Raw genomic sequence first — 20,577 nt, 5'->3', positions numbered from 1 at the left:
TAGAAGGCTGTGGGTTCACTTCCAGAAATGGGGAAGTCAGGAAGCAGGCAGACACCAAATGAGGAGTAGAGAGACTCGGAATGAAGAACGAGAGACACCTGCGCAGAAATGCGACAGTCGTAGGCGACCTTACCTCTGCCATCAGCGAGGCACCTGTTATAACCCACAGGGCTGAAGTACTCGAAGACAAAGACAGCCACGGCTGAGACGATGAGCAGCATGACGAACATCATCACCCATACGTCAGCACTGAATGGTTCTGGGGAAGGGAAAAAAAAATCAGTGCTCAGAATTAACACAGGGAACAAGCAGATTCTGATTAATCTGCATACTCATTTGCTCAGGCAACATGTATTTCGTGAGGGGGAAACAAACCACAGGTGTGTTGCGTCTCTCCCGAGAGTCAGGGCCTGGGTGGGGGAGGAGTGATGGGCGGTCTCTGAGTGTCTCCATTGCCCTGATGGGCAGGTCAAGGTCTATTTTCTTTCAAACACACGAGGAGGAGAGCTTCTTGCCTATGAAATTTTTGACACAGTTTCTGCTATTGCTGGGAAATGTGTATCTGCAAGAAGCATTGGAGTGGGGTACCTGAATCAGAGGGGACTGGGTCTTGGTTGATGCTGTCCCCTAGATGGCCACACCAGAGGATGGAGGCCTGGAGAAGCTTTCACCAATGCTTCCAAACCTGGCGTGCCAATTCATTCTCCACAGACGGAGTCGCCATTTCAGGCTTGACTAGATTCAGTAATCACCACACCCAATGAGTAACCGTTTGCCCCCTGCCTCACCTCTCCTAAACTTTCTAGCCTACATTTACCTTTCAATCCACTTGAATGTGGTGTATATGGGGTATCATTAGAGCAAGAGAATAGAAGTCAATGTAAAAAAAAAAAAAAATCCATCCACCTTGACAGTCAGTATCTGTAACAGTGGGTAAGTGGCCCATGACCGGATAACATGGCTTGGCTGTAATTAACAACTAGGAGCTGTTCCCTCACACCAAGAGAAAGGGTTGATGGGAAGGCAAGACAGCAAGAATGTTCTGCATGTGTTTCTTTAATTTCTTGAATCATCCCTGCTGAATCTCTTCCACGGATCTCAATCTCTCTGGCTTGGAGGTGTCTAGAAATTGAACAGTGCCTTCCAAGAGCCACCTCTCCCAAGGCCTACAAAAAGGGACAATTGCTATTCTTTCCCATGGTACGATGTTCCCTCAATTGTGTCTCAAAATAGTTCTGGCCTTTTGAGCTGTCACATCACATTGTAAACTCATAACTATGTGAATTAACATATTGTTTTTTCCATTTCCCAAATCATTAATAAAGATGAATTTGAGAAAGGGGAGAAGTTGGCTGGAAATTAGAATCTGTTTTCTTTACATGAAACCTACTTTACTTTTGCACTTTGAAGGGAATGATAAAAACCTGGTCACTTAACATTTTAAAAAGGACCCTGATAAGGCCCATAACCCACCGTGAAATGCAAAAGCTTTCAGTGGCAGCTCGTTTAACTCAAAGCCTCTATCAGGTGGAGCAGGGAAGCCCCCGCCCCCTCGGTTCTCACTGATTGCCATCCTACCCTGACTTCACTGTTGTCTAAGATTAGGGAACAAGGAGTAAAAGCATCCTCTCCAGGCTTCCTTTTTCTCCCCATGGAGCCCAGGGCAACTTTCTGCCCACAGAATACAAAAACATTTGTATTGGTTCTTAAGATTTAAGAAAGTACTTTGACCGCATGTTTGATAGAATCCTTTGAATGGCCCTTTCATTATGGTATTACCATATCTCTTTTCCTGGAGTCAAGGTCCTTTTCAAGTTCATACTCAGAAAGTGGCAGGGCCAGTTTATAATCTGAGGTCTTCTGGGGCAAAGTTTGTACTTCCTCATTGTGTTCTATCCCTTCCTCGTCTCTGCCCATCACACCAGTGCCTGATTTGGGAGCTGCCCTCCGAAATGCCTCCGTGAGAACTGGAAGTTACATCTGGGCCTTAATCTGGAAGTTACATCTGGGCCTTAATCAGGTCGTTGGGAAATTGCTTAATGGGTTTAAGATTCTGTTTCCTGGGCCATACAATGGGTATAAAAATAACCAGTGAGTATCAATGAGATAATGTAAAAAAAGGACGTACAGTGATGCCTGGAACACCACCTAACAGGTGTTCAGATGTTCAATAAATGTTGGCTTCTTTGACCCCTGCAAAAACTGCTTCTCCTCTAAACACACACACACACACACACACACACACACACTCTTCTATGTCACTGTAGGGCTATGCTGATATATCCCTGGCTCTTCCAGTTCAGAAGCTGAGGTGAGTGCTGTACTGGTAGGTTAGAATTAGAATGTAGTTTCGTCTGTATCTCTTAATGTTCCAATTACCCTTGCAAAGGAGAAAAGCAAATGAAATACATAAAACTGCTATGAGGATTGCACATAGTGTGTGTGCTGTCTAATAACATGTCACATAAAATTGGCAGGGCCAGAATCGCCTCACTGTGAGAAGGCGAGCTGAGAAACTGGAGCAATTTATGGGAACATTCTATGGGACCTATAACTCCACTTTATAGTACCTTAATTAAAAACTTCCCCCTGCCCCCTGCCCGCTGGATAGAGCTTCAAGAAACATCAGTCAAGGTCTATTTCAATATCCTCATGAAAAAAAAAAAAAAAGTTCCTGTCCTTCAGGGAGTCTGTGACTTGTCCAAGGGCTTACGGCTTGTTTATGGCCAAGCCAGACCTCCTATCTCCTAGCCCAATGTCCTGTACTCAAGGTGACATTTTATTTTCCAACCTCGTGCTCTCATGGTCCCTGCAAAACATATGGGGGTATGAGCTCACAGAGGAGCTCATCTAATTGAAATCTTGGCCTTATTTCACCGGGTCTTATATCACATCTAAAGCTTTCGACACAAAATTGATGCTGGAGAGTAGAGAAGTACAGAACCACACGAGGAAGGACGGGGTTGAGTGAAAGCAAATGTAGAATCTGTTGAATCTGGCAAAGCTCAGAAAAACTAGGTAAAACCAGAAAACCTCTTCTGGGAGCGTGGAACTCAATTCTTGAAGATCATTAAAAAGGTATTTCAATGATAACAAGAATTAGAAATTGTTAAAGCAGAAAGTAGCCTCAGAGATTAGCTGGTTGAAATGGCTTCTTATATGGATGAGGGAAACTGAGGCCCAGGATGGAGCACATCGGTTCAGGGTCAAGTGATGAGTGAGCAGCAGGAGTGGGACTAGAGGGGGAGCCCTGACGGCCAGCCCAGCACTGTTTTCTTACACTGTCCCACTGGTTTTGGGTGTCTTCAGTCTTCACGTGGGAGAATAACTGATTTTGAAAGTCCCCCAAATTCACCTCCCCTAGAAAACCACCTCCTGGCTGAAAGAGCCTGGTCACGTGTTCCTCCCCTGAATGTCGGCCTGCTTCACGCCGGCCAGTGTATCACTTACCTAAGAAGGCAGAAGGTGAGACAGTCCCATTGCTGCGTGACACCATGACACTGATGCCGGTCTCTATGAAGGGCACAGAGAAGTCGACCACCTCGGATCGCTCCTCATTGATGGTGAGCGATCCCACCGCCATGTAGGCCCTCTTCATGACCACCTGGGACAAAGGCACAATGCTCTAATTAGGAAGGCAAGGGGCCACCACAAGGGAGACCGAGCCCCGCAGGGGTTTCCTTAGTAGAGCAGGAACAGGAAGTCTATTTACTATTTTCTCTTTCCTCAAATTTATAAAGGAGCATTTTTTTTTTTTTGTATTGACGTGAAACATAATAAACGAAAAGCATAAATGGCCCTGACAATCTGGACACTTACCTCTCCAATCATACCGTTCCAGGTTCCATTGATCTTCTTCCCGTGCTTGCCATTGGTAACCAGGTAGAGATCATAGGTGAACTTCACAGATTTAGAAATTTTCTTAAGGATGTCAATACAGAATCCCTTGCAACACTTCTTGATGTAACCTGGCTCCTCATCTGTTTTATTCCTAACCAACGCAAGACACAAAAAAAACAAAACAAGGCCGATATTACCCTTTACCATTAAAACTCCAACCCAAAAGCAGGTCTTCCCCTTCACCACTGAGCACAATGTGTACCAGCCCTGAGTGAGGAAATAAATGAGACCACAGAACCGCAGTTCTTTCATTAGCTCACCACACTGAACTGTGTTTTCTCACAATTTTTAGTGCTCCTTTGAAGTATAATGTACCTCAGGAATGTGCACATACCCTCAGGGTACAACTGGATAACTCTGTACACTCTGAATGCGCCCATTTAACCAGCGCCAAATCGAGAGACAGAAAAATTCCCCTTTTCTTTTTCTCTTCCAGGCATTTCCCACCCTCACCAAAGAGAACCATTATCTGACTTCTAATGGGATCGCAGGTTATTTTTACCTATTTCCAAAAATGTTTCTAAATCTCAAAATTTCAGGGCACAATGGCTCAAGGAAATATGGTTCAATGCCAGTGCAAATTTAAATGGCTCTAAATTGGACATTCCAGTTGTTGAGACCAGGCAAGGACAGAGCTATGTGAGCATAGTTCACAGCAAGTCTCTCAGGTCATGATTTGGACAGAACCACGGGGCTGCTCAGCAATTCACTGCCCAGTAGTAACTGAAAATTCAACTTGGTGCCCAATTCATTCAATGCCTCAGGTCCCTACCCAGGCAGGTGCCGACAGCTGTTATTAGATCTGCCTATCCCACGCCACCCAGAGCACTGGGGAAGGGGGCATACTCAGAGACTATGCGTTTTTGGCAGGGGACTGTGTTCCTCATGCAGGTTCCACTCAGAGGGTCCACGCTCTCCACAATGACAAAGGGGGCTTCCTCTAGGGTTACAATGCTCAGATGGTCATCCTCCTGTTCTTCTGTCTCAGGACACATTCGGGGCCACACGTAGTACTTCATCTGCAGGGACTTGTCTTTCCACTTGCCCACCTGCACAGGGGTAAACAAGAGACTCAGAAACCACTGGCAAGAGACCTTAGCAGCCCCTCCTGGCATCACCCAGGTAAACAGACACAGGCATCATATGTAATAGAGGGGAAATTCTTTTTAAACCTGTATGCTCAAAAGGAGTCTACCATGTCCGTATGTAAGAAAGGTAATACATTCATTTGCTCACTCACATACCAAACATTGGTAAGAGGATCTACCACGTGCTGGGCACCCTGCAAAACCTCAGGGCTCAGTGAGGCATCCTTCCGCCCTTCCGTCAAGCTCACATTGAGTCAAGGAGTCAGAAATGTAAACAAATGTTTACAGCAATAGATGGTAAGTGCTAACACGAAAGCCCGTACAAGTGCTGGGAGGGTGCCAAACTTTCCTGCCTTGTGTGACTGCCGGTTTTTTCCCACTTAACTGTAACAAGGAGCGTGATAGTGAGAGCAGCAAATAGCTCTGGAAAGGTCAACAGAATGACTGGAGCAAATGAGCCAGAAGGATGTGTTTTGGCTTGTAACAGAGGTCCAGTGGGAAGCCATTGTGGAGAACTGGGTAGATCTGAATTGGAAGAAAATGAGAAGTCAGGGTTAAAGGAGGCTGATGCCACTTAGCCAGGGAAGGAAGCATGCTTGGGTGGTGGTGAATGCCATGGGTCAGTGCAGAAATGCATCTGCTGGCTTGGGTGGGAGCTCCAGGATGAATCACATAGGTCTTTCTGTGTACACAGGCTGTGTACTTCAGGGAGTGCCATTCAAACATGCTCCAGTGTGAGAAGTGGGTGCCCCCTTGAATCATTCACGTGGTGGTCCTGCGGCCAATCACCAGGAGAAATGTGTGGCTTCCATTATCTTTTCGAAGAGCCATTCATTCCTGTTGTTGTAATAGAATCTGCAGGACTTTGTTGGTGGGTTCTTGTTCTCACTCTGCCTGGAGTTTATACCTTTTCATTTTCTATAACCAAACATCTTCAATTACCCCAGGAATTATGGACTGTAAGCTCCTGCATTTTTCCAATCTATAATTTCCTCCACGCAACAAAGCAAATTAGCAGTCAAAGTGAGGCCCCAGGACTACAAAACTACTTAATTATTAAGTACATAAATCAATAAGGAGTAGCAGATGGGCAGCACTTCATAAGTTTTCAAGCAAATTGGCTTAGATTTCCACATTCCTACAAAACCCAAACTCCTTCGTGTCTGCTTTTGTCTAGTTGGGTCTCTCCCGAGTAACTTCTTAGGTGTCATTTGTCCTCCTTCCCACCTGCCTAGTAGACACCTAGTAGGTCTGTACAGCCACAGCCCTTGTTTTACTGTATCACTGTACCATGGACAGTGGCTTGGTGTCCTGGACCGACTTGTTGGTCATTAACCTTGGTGCTAGTTTTCTTCCAAGTGTATAAGCCATATTTTACTTTTGTGTTCAGAATTAGGCACTGAACCAAATGTTTGCTTTCCTTTTTGTGTATCATCTTCTCCGAACCGAAGGTCCTATTTTGGTGCAAGTCTGTTTTTCTTCATATTGCTAAGAGTACTTATTTCCCAAGCAGAATTATCCAAATAGCTTCCCAGCCATATGGGGATATTTATGTCTTCAGCTAGCGGTTAGAAGGGAGGCAGGACTTGGGGGAAGGGAGTCCCCCACCCTGGGGACCCGTGATGTTGGGTCACCTCCAACTCGCCCTATTTATCCTAGTGGCCAAATTGGTATCATTTTCTGTATGTTCAAGGATGGGGAAAGGTTGGGAATCCCTCATGTACCTATTTTTATTTATTTTTCAGTCTTACTATCTTTTCTCAATAGTCCCTTGTGGGTCTTTTCTTTTACATCCAAATCTGTTCTCTTCTAGCTTTACTGCTGTTGGTGTAGTCCAGGGGTGCAGCAGCCCACTGTGTGATGACTGCAGGCAACTTTGAACTTCACACAGCGTCCCCAACCCCCGGAGTGCACTGTGGACACTGCTGCCAGATGGCTCTTCCTAAAACATCACTTGGTTATATAATCGCTATTTAAGAATTCCGACAGCCTCTCACTGCCCTCGGGATGTGTCCAAATTTCTCACCTAGATGGTCGAGGGGTATGCATGCAGCTTAATCTACCTTGACAGTGTTAACATCACTATTTTGAAATATGAACCTTTTGTTCATAGTGGAAAAGGAGATTATTGACATTGAGAGCTAATATAGGCTAATCAGGAACAGGTTTCAACAAGCCAGCAGTATTTCCTTTTCTAATGGATTGACTCTCTCTGTAAGACAAAATGCTGCAGAGATAGCATTCTGGCCAAGCTTCTCACGACACCCTTGTGAACAACATGGTACAACAACATAGTATCGATTATTGTATACTTTGATAGATTTGAAAAGAGTTTAAAATATTTACCCCAAAAAGAAAAAAAAAAAAAGATTGTTTAATGAATCAGTGCCAGCTGGGAAAGAGGTCTTTAACTGACAGGTCCAGAGACTCTGTCCTTACAATTGGCTTGCATTGAGTTTGCTAAAACCAAACAGAAGCAACGCTTACAAAACCGCACAGAGCACAAGGCTAAATGGGATGGACGAACTGCGGCACTGCAGACTCAAGGCTGGGAGTGATAGGAATTAATTGGAATGGGCTAAACCAAATGGAATGAAATTTAGTAATATTTATACATGACGTTGAGCACTTAGATTTTTTCTGAAAAGCAAATGCACAGTATTTAAAAGGAGACACGTCAACTAACAGCGTCTTATAAGAGCTATTGCAATAACAAACGGTATGTTTATGGCCGTACAGTATCTAGCACGTGAGGTGAGGGAAGGGCACAGATGATCCCATTCTGCTGCTCATCCATCACACCACAGCTTGGAAACTAGCTGTTGATCCTATAATTCTACGATCAAATGATTGTTATTTACTAGATCATTCTCCTTCATCCAGCAATAACGGGCATACGGAGGCCCCACCTTTTCTCAGCTTCCCAGTGAGCGAGCCCTGTCATTGCTTGCTTCACTTTAGTTCAATTCAACCTAGAGCAGCTGCATGCCAATTCTGTCCCAGGCACTGGGCTATGTTACACATAACAATACCAGGTAGCATTTAGCAAGGGATTAGGATACAGTAGGCACTGAACATTCTAAAAATCTCATTAATCATCGCAGCCAGCTTGTGAGATGGGGACTATTATTTAATGTCTCATTTCACAGCTGAGAACAGAGGGGTTTGATGACTTACCCACATCGTCATGGTGAGTGAGTGTAATAGCAGGATTTGAAGCAGAACGCTCTGGCTCCCAACCTTGGGCTGTACCCACTACCCACACTGCTGCTCTGACCTTGAAGGAATAAAGCAAAATCCCTGTCCTCTGAGGACAGTCTAGGGGGAAAGACACTATCTCTTGATAAGAAGATTAAATTAGGCTTTGGTAATTACCTAACAAAAGGTATAACTAAAGTACTCTGGGATTCAGAATAGAAGTGATTATTTCTGAAAGGATTGGGGAAAAGCCTGGTGACGATCCTTATCTTTGAGCTAGGCCCTGAAATGTGGTAGAGCATGAGGCAAAGAGTAGTCTATCCACCCAGGCAGTAGCAAGAGCAAAGGATCAAAGTCCTACAGTTGCTCAAGGAGAGACCAAGGACAGCCCTTCACAGCTGAAAGGTATGATGTTGGGGAGAATCGGCCTAGCTCACTTCTCCTCCTCCTTAAAGATCTGTTCATTCTAGTTGGACAATCTTCATTTTCTAGAAAGCCAGATGGACAGCACTCATCCCTTCCCAACCACTTGGTATGTCACACCGGTAGGTTGAAATTAACTGGGGCTAATTTGAAATTGGCAAACACCGAAATTCAGGGCTTCCCTCGCCCATCCTCCAGTTATTAAACATTTGCCAGCCCACACATGGCCCGGGGTTACCAAATCATTTGTTATCTCATGCCACTCACTACGGCAGTTAGTGACTTTAATTTTTCAGGTGTCTTGTCTCCTACCCTAAATTCTTAATGTAACCCTAAGTATTTTTGTGACCATGGACAATTGTTTAAAACTCTGAGTCTCAGTGCCCAAATTGGTAGAATAAGGGAATGATTTCTAAGGTGCCTTGCATAAAATCTCAGGATCCCAGAATCTTTTTAGGACGGAGGTTCCCTACCACACTTCCACCTGATTAGAATCCAGTGTAAAGCATTTTACGTGATTATTTCCTCAAGGGAGGGAAGTGTCGGGTTTGTTTACACAAAAAGATTAGCTCGTCTTCAAGTAATGATTCTTTTTTATTGTTTCTTCAAGGATGACTGCCGTGAAGACGAGAAGTTCACAAATTCCCCAGGACTGAAAGGAGAAACAGTTTTGGGAGGAAAAAAGGAAAAGAAAAAGAGCCCTCCGCCATAAATATCAGATTCAATGCCAATACACAGTGCTCATGCGAAAGGCCATGTTTAATCACCTCAAATGAGCTACCTCAAGGCAAGGAGCAAGCATTTAGAAACAAGTGAACAGCTAAGTATAATAGGAACTTTTTGTGTGGAAAAATAAGTATGTCTCAACAACTTGTTTAAAAGGGAGGAAGTATGGTGGAGAGATTATAGATGGGAGGGTTTGTTCAGAGTGACGAAGAACGGCAAGAGGACAAAGAGAAGCCTGAGACACTAAAAGGGAAACTTCTAAATGCTTTCCTAGAATATCCGGGCTGGTGTGAGTTTGTAATACCGGAAATGCAGATATTTCAGAGAAAATACAGTGAGAAAAGCTGAATGAAGAATTTGTAGCTGAAGTTAAAATATGATCAGAAAAAGAAAAACCTTGAGGAAATAATGAAGAAAACGCCTATAAAGTGCTCTGAATTCCTCAGAGATAAGCACTAAACAAACATCATTACCAGGCACACATTTACCAACAACATCTGTCTATAAAAAAGGCTGTTCTCCATACTAACATTTAAAAAGAGCTCTTGAGGACTGAAATCATCTTTCTCAAGAGACCCCTCCCTCCCCCCAAAAAAAATCTCTGGTGAGTTTCCTCAGAAAAACATGGAGTCATTTTTAGGGATTCTGGTTTGGTACACTTGGTACAAGCTGAACACCTGTTCAGCTGGGGACTTCTCCTCAAAAGGAAGTCTACCTTACAAACCTGCCACATATTATTCCATAGCCTCCGCTCAGGAAAATTCCAGAGAACTGATCTGTGGTGATTTTAGACTTCAAAGTCTTCCTTTTTGCTAAAGGATTTCCTCCATTACCACTAGTGAAACTGAAACCCTGAGAAGGCCACACGTAAAAAAGGCAGCCACAGGGACCGTGTTCCTGCTGAAAGTCCCTGAGTTTGTCCCTTTGGTGAGTGTGTCATCATGGAGAAGGGAGCGGGACCTGGGCAGGACACAGCTGCTGTGAAGGCTGCCGTAGTCCTTGCACAGATAGCAAAGGACATCAGTCTCCCCGGACTGCCTCTCTCATCGGCACAGAAAGTAATTTTTTAAGATCCTAGAACAAAAGCACTTATGAGAGCCTCTTTAGGTGTCAAAGGTTATTTTTCAAAAATCAAAGTGTTTTTGTTTCTTGTTTGAGATGGCATCTGGCTCTAACACTCAACACTTGCTTATTGTATGCATTCTGCTGACTTTAAAAATGCAAAATCTCAAAAATTTTTACATATTTTTTAAAAGATTTTATTTGTTTAATTGACAGAGAGAGCGAGAGAGCACAAGCAGGGGGAGGAGCAGAGGGAGAGGGAGAAGCAAACTCCGGCCAAACAGGGAGCCCAATGCGGGGCTCGATCCCAGGTCCCCAAGATCATGACCTGAGCAGAAGGCAGATGCTTAACCAACTGAGCCACCCAGGTGTCCTAAAAATACAAAACTTAAAACTACATGTGATTTCCTTGACCATGCTAAAAGAACAGGCACAGCACCTGCCAGGCAGCCTGCACACACATCCCACTCTGTCCCAAAGCCGCGCCAGGTCTGAGACTCCTAACAGAGCAGAAGTCTGAGGTTAGGAAGGCACTCCCATTTCTCTTCCCTAAAGCCACTCATTTTAGCACTGAGGACTTCTAAAGGTTGAGTGTCTGCTAGTATCCCATTTTGCTCAATATTTATTCCTCCATATCTGCCCCTCTTCCCCATCACTGGGAACCAAAAGGACATTTTGATGTATGGCCACCCGCTATATTATACAAAATACATACACAAATATATGAAAAGGGGGACATGTGTGTGGGTGCATGTGTGTGTTTTCCAAAATCATATCATAATATACACTTGTCTCTGCAACTTGCTTTTTCCACTTCATTATACATATGGGCTTACCCCCAGTTAGCACTAACTCCCTTAAACAGCTACAAGGTATTTTTAGTAATGGACATGTCTCAATGCATTTAGGTGTGCCCCTATTAGTAAATAGTTAGGATATTTCCTAAAAATAAATGTAACCAAAATACATAATACATATGTTGAGATTTCCAACACATTCATGCTCATTAATCTGAATAAGCAAAATAAAAGGATATTTATGCTTTTAAATGTTCTTTGGGAATACCTTCCCAAAGGTATGTAGGGACTGAACTTCCTATCAGCAAAGAACACAAGTGCCCATTGCACACATTCTCTCCAGCACTAGATTTTTAGCACTATTAACGTCTTCCAATCAAAGGAAAGAAAAACGGCATCTAATTGCTTGAATTTTCATCTCCTTGGCTCGCAGTGAGTGAGAGCACCTCTGCACATTAGCATTTAGGTTTTCCCCTTTTATCCTCTAGTCTTATCCTTCATGCATTTTCCATTGAGCTGTTTGTCTTTCTTATCTATTTGTAGGGAGCTCCTGGTGCAGCAGGAGAGTTACCCTCTATCTGTCAGACATGCTTGAAATATGGTCCTCCCTCTGAGCTTTGTCTTCTGTTTTTGCTATATATATATTTTTTAATGCACAGAATTTTACCTTTACCTTTTTTACTTTCATAGGCTCATGTCTCTATACATGGAACACTTGGTTTTCCCACTTTAAAAACAAAAGATCTACCCCCTCTCATGCGTTCCTCGCTCCTCCCTTTTGCACGGAGCTTGTCCTCTACTGTCTGATGGACATGTAGCCTTGCCTCCGTGTTGTTCAGTCTTCCCTCTGTCCGTCCTCCTATCCCTCTCAAGTGCTCTGCATCCTTCTCAGCCCTTCTCAGGCCTCCTCACTTCCAAGATGCTGAGCTTGCTCACCTTGCTCCAAGAAAAAGCTCTGTTTGATCTTCCGGAATACTTTTGCCAGTCAACCACCCCCTCTTGCTGTGATATTAAAATGCTAGCTGGAGTTTGATATACAAATCCCTGTGTCTGAATAGGTCTTTAAGCCTTTTAGGGCAGAGACCGCACTATTTTATTTCTTGTTGTCCCTTGTCCTGGCTTGAGCAAGTGTGTTCTAAATCACTGAGTGTTGTCACCAGGGGAAAAAAAATACACAGTAGCCTCCATAGGCTGCACCAGGTTGAATTCTGGTGTTCTTCCCCAAAAAGGCCTTTGGAGGCAAAGGCTGCCACACACACTGCTTCTCTCCATTCTGTCTCTCTCCAGCATCCTGATTATAGAGCTGCCCAGGACTGACTCAGTTCCTGTGCGCACTGCTGTAAGTATAATGGTGAAATCTGGTGCGCTGAGAACCTAATAGGGCCCCCAGGACAGCGTGAAGCCCCTTCTCCCAATCATCTGCATACCCAGTGATATCTAGGTTTAGAACACCACCATCTGAAAAATACATTAGCAAGTAATTTCCATATTCAAATTTGATCCATGACCGCCTGGGCCTATTATGGCTCCTCTGGGGCTCAGGAAGCTGGGGACCGGCAGCCTGGGGACACACGGGCCACAGGGAGGTCCAGCCAGCCACTCTTGCCTGGCCCTGGTGTAGGTCTCCCAGGGAGATGGAGCCATTGGTTGTCACCCCAGGTCTCGGCTGTTCTCCCTGACGCCCGGGACTCCCGGGGACTGTGAATTCCTCCCACACCGTGCCGCCATGCAAGGCCCTTGGACAGATCTTTGTCCTCGACTTGTTCTTTTCGCCGTGTCTCCTGCTCTGGAGAGCAGAGGAAGGGAGAAATGGCGAGCTAGGGTAGAAAGGGGTGCTATGGCTGGAAGCCTCTGAGTTCCTGGGGAGCAGAGGGCAGTTATGGGCATTTCAGATAACTCCATGAACAGATGTGATGAGAAACCTGGCCTAGAGAGAGAGAAAGAAGGATGAGGCCCTGCGATTGAGAATGAAGTCTGCGATAATACTGGAATCACTGCAGCTCTTCAGGGCCAGACCTTGGGCCAGGAACCTCACAGGGAGTCGTGGCGTTCCTTGGTCACTAATTCCCCAGAAGGGGGAATGTTGTGATGCCCATAATATAGACAAAACACAGACTCACTGAGGGTCCAGGGTCTTATCCCGGACCTCTTTGACTCTAGAAGTCCATGTTTCTTTCAGTCTGCCCTGTTGTCAAGAGAATATTCCAGACCTCTTTATTCCTCACCTTACTGTGATCTGAGAGAGAGGAGGCGGCTTCAACCCCGTAGCCTCCTACCCCCACCCCAGCCTCCCAGAAACTGTGAACGATGGTTGTGTCTACAGGCTCTGTGGCAAGTCTGCAGTGTAGGCCTGACAGGACGGTAGCAGGTGGCAGTGGGAGGCCCAGCACTGACAGGCTGTGTGACCTCTGGTGAGTTACTTCATCTCTCTGGGCCTGGTACATCTCAGCTTTGTGCAAGTATTTGCCGTTTTCCTCTTCCTTCTCCCCTCTTCATTATCACTATTACGCCTACCGACTGAAACATGGGTACAACTCTTTAACATGCTTAACTTACTCCCAGAAACACAGGAGGTTTTTTGTTTTGTTTTGGGTTTTTTGTTGTTGTTGTTGTTGTTTGTTTTTGTTTGTTTTCCTTGCAAGTGGCAAGGGGGAAATACTGAACAAACTCCAACTTCTCAAACTTGAACTCAATTCATTACAATGTGTCAGGGTAAACTCCGTGCAATTCTTTTGGTTTTGTGTGCTATTTTCATACAAATAAAAACAGAAACCACAAGGATTAAAAATGCTGTGACCCCTCTAGATTTAGCAAAGGCCTTGAATCCAAAAAGCCCCAAAGAGCCAGGTGTTCCCTCTTCATAAACCCTACCCTGGGATGAGATGAAGATTTTAGAAAGGGCATTCATTCTTCTAGATCAGAGCATTTTGTTCATAGCTTGCCATAGAGGCTCAAATAGACTGAAAGGTTCAGCACATTGTCCTGAAGTGTTTGAACTCTCCCAAGCCGCTGCTCCCCTGTCCTCGGACATGAACCTCAGAGCCCCATCTGGGGACTTACGAGGGCTTAGTCACTGGGAGTTGAACTCCACCATCTCCCGTAAGCTCCCTGTTCCCAAAAAAGGCCCTCCTCTGAAGCTTCCAAACGGAGCCCTGCGCCATCCCTCTGGGACACAAGGGAGGCAGGTAGGGACGTGCAGGTCGAATTTCAACAGTACCCAGGCTCGTCCTGCTTTCCCCGAGAGTACACTTCCTCCTACATCGCCGGGCTCTGGATGTGTGTGCAACACGCTCAGAACATGGGCTCGCCCCAGAACACAGCTCAGCCAGGCTGCTGACTGCTGGATGTGGGTGGACGCCAGGGGTGCTGCTAGCATCTGCTTTTGGGGCCCAGGACACAGGCTCCAGTCATGGAGGTTGGCTTCTTACTCTCCTCCTTGATCCTCAAATGAGAAGCTGTCAGGGGAAACGGGAGGTGCATAGTGTCTAAATGTGACTTCCTGGATTTGAGCACTGGCTTCACAAGTATTTGTGTATATACGTAATAGACACAACGCATGCATGCGTGAATGTACTAATGTATTGATTAGTCCATTCATTCATTCAATCAGTCCACTACCTCATTCTGTTTTGCCCTATTAGTCGAGCACAGAAGCTTTGAAGTCTGAAAGGCCTAATTTGAGTCCTGACTTGGTTTGTGTGTGACTCTGGACAAGTTACCTAACCGTTCACTTTTTATTTATTTATTTTTTAAAATCATTATTATTTTTTATTATGTTATGTTAGTCACCGTACAATCCATCATTAGTTTTTGATGTAGTGTCCCAAGATTCATTGTTTATGTATAACAACACCCAGTGCTCCTTGAAATCCATGCCTGAATACCCATCACTGGGCGAACTCCTCCCCCATCCCCCTCCCCGCCAAACCCCTCAGTTTGTTTTGTAGAGTCCACAGTCTCTCATGATTAATCTCCCCCTTCGATTTCACCTCCTTCATTTTTCCTTTCCTTCTCCCAAGAGCCGAGATGCCTTTCAACAGATGAATGGATACAGAAGATGTGGTCCATATACACAATGGAGTATTATGCAGCCATCAGAAAGGATGAATACCCAGCATGGATGGGACTGGAGGAGATTATGCTGAGTGAAATAAGTCAAGCAGAGAAAGTCAATTATCATATGGTTTGACCTAACCATTTAAACTCTCTGTTCTGGATGCCTGCTGCTCTATCTACCTGCCACCTTCCACCTGACTCTTTATGCTCACTCTCTCCCCCGACCTCTTTCCTTAGTTCAGTCTCTCCTCCTTTGTGCACTGTTTCTCGCAACTGCATGGTCCTGTGGAAGCTGTCATGTGACTGCACTTCTCAGTCCATCCCCTGGCCTCAGGGCCAGGGGACCGGACTGCTGGGTGAAATCCCTGGGATTTGTAACCTTAGGACCAAAAGGAGTGCCAAGTCAGTGTCACCCCAGTAGCATAAGCCAGAATACAAAAATTTCAGATGCAGTGGGCAAGCATAAGAAAAAACCTGTTTTTTATGCAGAGAGAGAAGAATGAAGCCAGCAGCCAGAGACAAGTATATACAACTGGGCGAGAGTAAGATATCTGAGAGCATCGGAGTCCTGGCTTGTAGCTACTCTAGAGGTCCCACCATAGTTCTTTTGTGGGTTCTGATGAGAGAGCCTGTTATACTTGTAATAAATTTGCCTTTTGCTTAAGCTAGTTCAAGTTGGGTGTCTATTCTTTATAATCAAAGCAAGTCCTCATCACACATTGTTTATCTCACCTATAAAAGGCCATAGAGAATAACTCAAACTATCTCCATGGGATTTTGATAAAAGTCAAATAAAATAATGTACATACACTGTTTTGTGGAATGCCTGGAACACATGAGCCCCGAGGAAATGCCAGCAGTTGTGGTGCTCATGGTAGTATCTAGCATCAGCTTTTTGTGAACATCTCAGAAGCCACGAAGTGGGCTGGCTCACCAGTTCGCCATTCCTGAGCAACTGCTCCCCTGCCTAGGGCCAAGGGAAGGAGAAGCAGGAGGCCCCACAGTCAAGCTCAGAGCTCTGGATTTAAGCAGGGCCAATGAGCTAACGTTTCTGTTGTCAAGTCTGACAGTGGCTTGTGACTGCATTTCCCACCTGGCCCCCTGACCCCAAGGCCTCGAGGGGATGACTTGGACAGTCATGGGGTCTCAGTGTCCACCAATTTAGCATCTTCTTCCAACTGGCCCACATGCCAAACCTCGTGGCCAAACCTCCCATGCCTTCTATCTCCCTTTTTATTCTCCATGCACCCCTTCCACAAACCCTCTTCAGCATTAGAAACCTAAGCAGAAGGTTTCTGTAAGATCCCTGTCTTGGGGCTCTCCCTGCCAAAGCAAGTGGTAGAAGTAAGATGTGAACCCAGGCGATCTGATGTCAGAACCTTGGCTTTTCCCCACTACTCTGTATTGCCTCCAGTATTCTATAAGAGGCATAAGAACAGGATCAGGCATGGAGTAATAATGATGCTCAGCAAATGGTACTGACTCAGAATAGTTCATCCGTCCTGCTCTCCATAGGCATGCCTCGGGCCTGCCACAGCATTAGAGGCCCTAGGAATGCAGAGCGGCTGAAGGATAAAATGCACGGAATGCAAAGCAGTGCCACCACCCAGAAGGCACTGAATTCTCATGGGAGACCCCTGGGAGCCAGCAATGGTTATACTACTGCTCTTCAAACACTGCTTACTGGTTGGATCCCAGCTTGTTCGGCCCTTTGCCTCCTGGTAATAAGTTTCATCACATTCCCTCCTCATGATCCTTCTCTGAATTTCAAATGTATTTAAGATGTTTAAAGAAAAGGTTATTTGAAAACACACAGGAATCGATCATTGATCTTGGACACCGTGGGCCAGTGCACCTCCAAAGTATATCTCAGGATGCTAAGGAAAATGATGCAAGTAGTTTCACATTCAGTAAAGCGACCCCAAAGAAAATTGGGTTCTCGTGCAAAATATCCAGAGCTAGAAAAGGTGGCCAGAACTGGACCAGGACCTCATCAGGTGAGACTGTAGTGAGCTGTTTTTAGTGTGGCAGGGTGTTCGTGTGCAAGGGCTGAAAAGAAAGTTAACAGGAGGGATTGTGGAAAAAGGAACATATTGTGTAAGTATAATGACAATGTTTTCCAGACCACAAATCTGAATGTAAACTCTGATAATTATGAATGTGTTTTCAGGGACAATGAAGCAGCATAGTTGAGAGTGTGATCATCCAGGAAATCCACGACATAAGGCTGTGAATATATATGAAAAGAAACAAGGCATGAACATTGAAAAGACATATAAAAATCACCGAGGCGATGAAGGAGCACAAATAGGAGAGGTCAAAGTCATTGAAAATACATTATAATTTAAAAAGACTAGATGACAGAGAAAAGAAAAAAAAATCATGAAAGATAGGCTTCTAAGGAGATGCCCTGCCCCGTGGAATTCATAGAATGGCTTCCTCACACCTCACTGAGGCCAGGACTAGAGGACTAACTCCCTAGTGATACCACTCCTTCTAAGATTATCCCAGCTCCACCACCCTCCTGAGGAAGAATCATCCAACTTTGTGGACACGCCTACCTGCCAAGTATGTGCAAAACAGTCTTTCTGGAATATTCTGGACTATGCTATCCCAAAGTCACTCCTTTTCTCCATGAAATGGCTTTCTCCAGCTTTGGAAGCCAGAAATGGCAGGAAAGGATCTCACACTACCTTCCATTCGCATTCCACTTCTTGCCTGGTTTCCCTAACCTCAGTCTTACCACCTCCAGTCCATCCTCTACCAGGCCCCCAGCATGACCTGCTGATCCTTCAGATCTGACCCCACCCTTACCCTTTTCAAAGACTGTCAGTGCCTCCTCCTTCATCTACAGAATGATTTCCACCCTCCCTGGATGAGTACATCGTTATTTTCCATGCTTTCCCCTCCTCTCTCCCCTTCCCTTTCTTTCCCTCCCTTCCTCTCTTCCTTTCTCTCTTCTTTCTGGCCTTTCTGCTTTCTTTTTAAGTTAATCTCTTCAAGGTTCCTAGCCTTAACCTTGATCTGATAATAACACACTATGCTGTGTTTCCTATCAGAATGGCTTCACCCTTCCTGGAATTCTCTATTTTAATCTTACTCTGAATGACACCACTCAACATTTAGGATTCAACATAAGTGGTATCTACTCCAAGAAGCCTTTCCTTACCATGCCCCAAAGGCTGGGTTGAGGGGTTAGGCAGCCTTGTTTTGTTCTCTCCAAATACCCTGTATATATCTAAATCACCGAACTTGCTATATAACACACATATTTGGTGGCTTATGTGTCTGGTCTCCTTTAGTAGACTATAGTTTCCTCAATGGTAGGAAATTAACATTATTATTATTATTATTATTATTATTATTATTATTATATCTGCAATGCCTAGCATGAGGAACTGTACCACAGTGTGCACTGAGTGAATGTTAGCTGAACAAATGAGTGAGTGGGATTTTAAAAGGAGAACCTGTTCTTGGTAGCTAATAATAATAAATGATGGTGGTTCTGCTAATAATATTAGCTAATATTTACTGAGCATTCACTATGTATCAGGGACTATGCTAAAAGCAAGACACGTGCATTATTGATTTAACTCTCAGGGTAGTCTCATAAGGTAGAAAGTATTTTTATAGCCATTCACGTTAGGTCATTTTATTAGTGGTACCCACAATGAGTCCTATATTCCAATATCCATACTTGCATAGTCCCCTCTCTCATTGGCTCTAGATTTGGCCTTGTGACTTGCTTTGACCCACAGAATTGCAAAATATATGATACATACAGAGACTCGATGAGTGACAGTACAATGGGCCTTACCTTCTTGGAATGTTGCTGATAACTCTGAAGAAACTTGAGCCAGCCTCCTTGAGGATGGGCAAACATGCAGAATATAATTTTAAAAGGAGAATATAACATATAATTTTAAATTATATGAGTGGTGCCGTGTGAGATGAAACCAAGAACCACTCAGCTCATCCCCAACTCAAACTGCTGCCCCAAAGAATAGTGAGTAATACAATGGTAGTTGTTTCAAGCCACTAAGTTTTGGGGTGGTTCTTCCACAGCAGAGGTTAACTGAAATACATCCACCTTGGAAAAGACTACACATATCAAGGCAAAATTGAAGTTAGAAACAAGATGATGACAGATGTAAAATTAAAAGACAAAATGGCACCAAGTTCTTTAGAGTTCTTTAATATAAATAAGTACCTTACTGATGTAAAAGTACTTCTTAATTTTAATGCTGTTGAAAGAGTGCTGAACAAAGGTGAGTTTCAGGCCCAGCCCTACTATTGCTGAGAAGTCCTGTGAACATGACACATCACCAAGCCTCTGGGAATCTGAGTTTCTTTGTCGGCAAAATGGGGAGATAAGTACCTTATGTATATTCTATTAATTTCACAGGGCTGGTGAGAGAATCAAATGTCCATCAAACTGCCCAAATGGAGGTATTAATGCTATTGGAGTTAGTTAATAACTTTGGATCACAACAATTACTAACAACTCCTCCACAAACCAGCAAAAGCTGGTGGGACAGAGGAAGATGATAAGGAATGGGAAATTCAGCAGATAAACTGTCCATATCTTTCCATGTACTGAATGATGTTTCTCTAGTAGGTATTTCAACACCTTTAGTATTGGTGCTATCTCATCATTTTCCGTATATGGTGCTCTTGAGATACCTTGTGTAATACTTTTCTCCCCCCAGAGTTTAAAATCCAGTGTCACACCCTCTCTTAAAGGTCAGGAGAATACCTGATCTCAAAGCAAACCCACTGGCCAGGAGTGTGAGGACTTGGGTCAGACTCTGCCTCCCATGAGCCATGGGACCTTGTCTCTTAACCCTGCTGAGTTTGATTCTCTGTTAAATATGAGAAATGATGAACGCCCAACTTTTATATAAATGTGTACGGGACTGGAGGAGATATGCTGAGTGAAATAAGTCAAGCAGAAAAGGTCAATTACCATATGGTTTCACCTATTTGTGGAACACAAGGAATAGCATGGAGGATATTAGGAGAAGGAAGGGAAAAATGAAGACAGAGAAATCGGAGTGGGAGAGGAACCATGAGACACTATGGACTCCGGGAAACAAACTGAGGGTTTCAGAGGGGAAAGGGCTGGGGGGATGGGTTGGCCCAGTGATGAGTATTAAGGAGGGCATGGACTGCATGGAGCACGGTGTTACATGTAAACAATGAATCACAGAACACTACATCAAAAACTAATGATAGACTGTATGGTGACTAACATAATACAATAAAGAAAATAAAAATAAATAAAATGTATGAAAGTGTATGTATGCTGAATACCAAATATAAATATC

General features: G+C 44.3%; 1 protein-coding gene across 2 annotated transcripts in view; it reads right to left on the bottom strand.

Annotated features, from left to right (window-relative positions):
• Positions 1–20,577, bottom strand: part of GRIN2B (glutamate ionotropic receptor NMDA type subunit 2B) — a 423,927-nt gene that overhangs the window by 64,364 nt on the left and 338,986 nt on the right. For both annotated transcript variants that reach the window (XM_045073121.1, XM_013057879.2), the window contains 4 exons: positions 4,747–4,949; positions 3,820–3,991; positions 3,451–3,604; positions 134–259 (listed from right to left, as the gene is read on the bottom strand). In XM_045073121.1, the coding sequence (XP_044929056.1) occupies positions 134–259; positions 3,451–3,604; positions 3,820–3,991; positions 4,747–4,949 (655 nt within the window). The remainder of the gene's footprint in view (positions 1–133; positions 260–3,450; positions 3,605–3,819; positions 3,992–4,746; positions 4,950–20,577) is intronic.

Source organism: Mustela putorius, unplaced genomic scaffold, assembly GCF_011764305.1.
Source record: "Mustela putorius furo isolate JIRA1106 unplaced genomic scaffold, ASM1176430v1.1 tig00537227_pilon_pilon_pilon, whole genome shotgun sequence".
NCBI classification, from domain to species: domain Eukaryota; kingdom Metazoa; phylum Chordata; class Mammalia; order Carnivora; family Mustelidae; genus Mustela; species Mustela putorius.
Note: the sequence above shows the minus strand (reverse complement) of the source record. Positions and strands in the feature narration are given on the sequence as shown.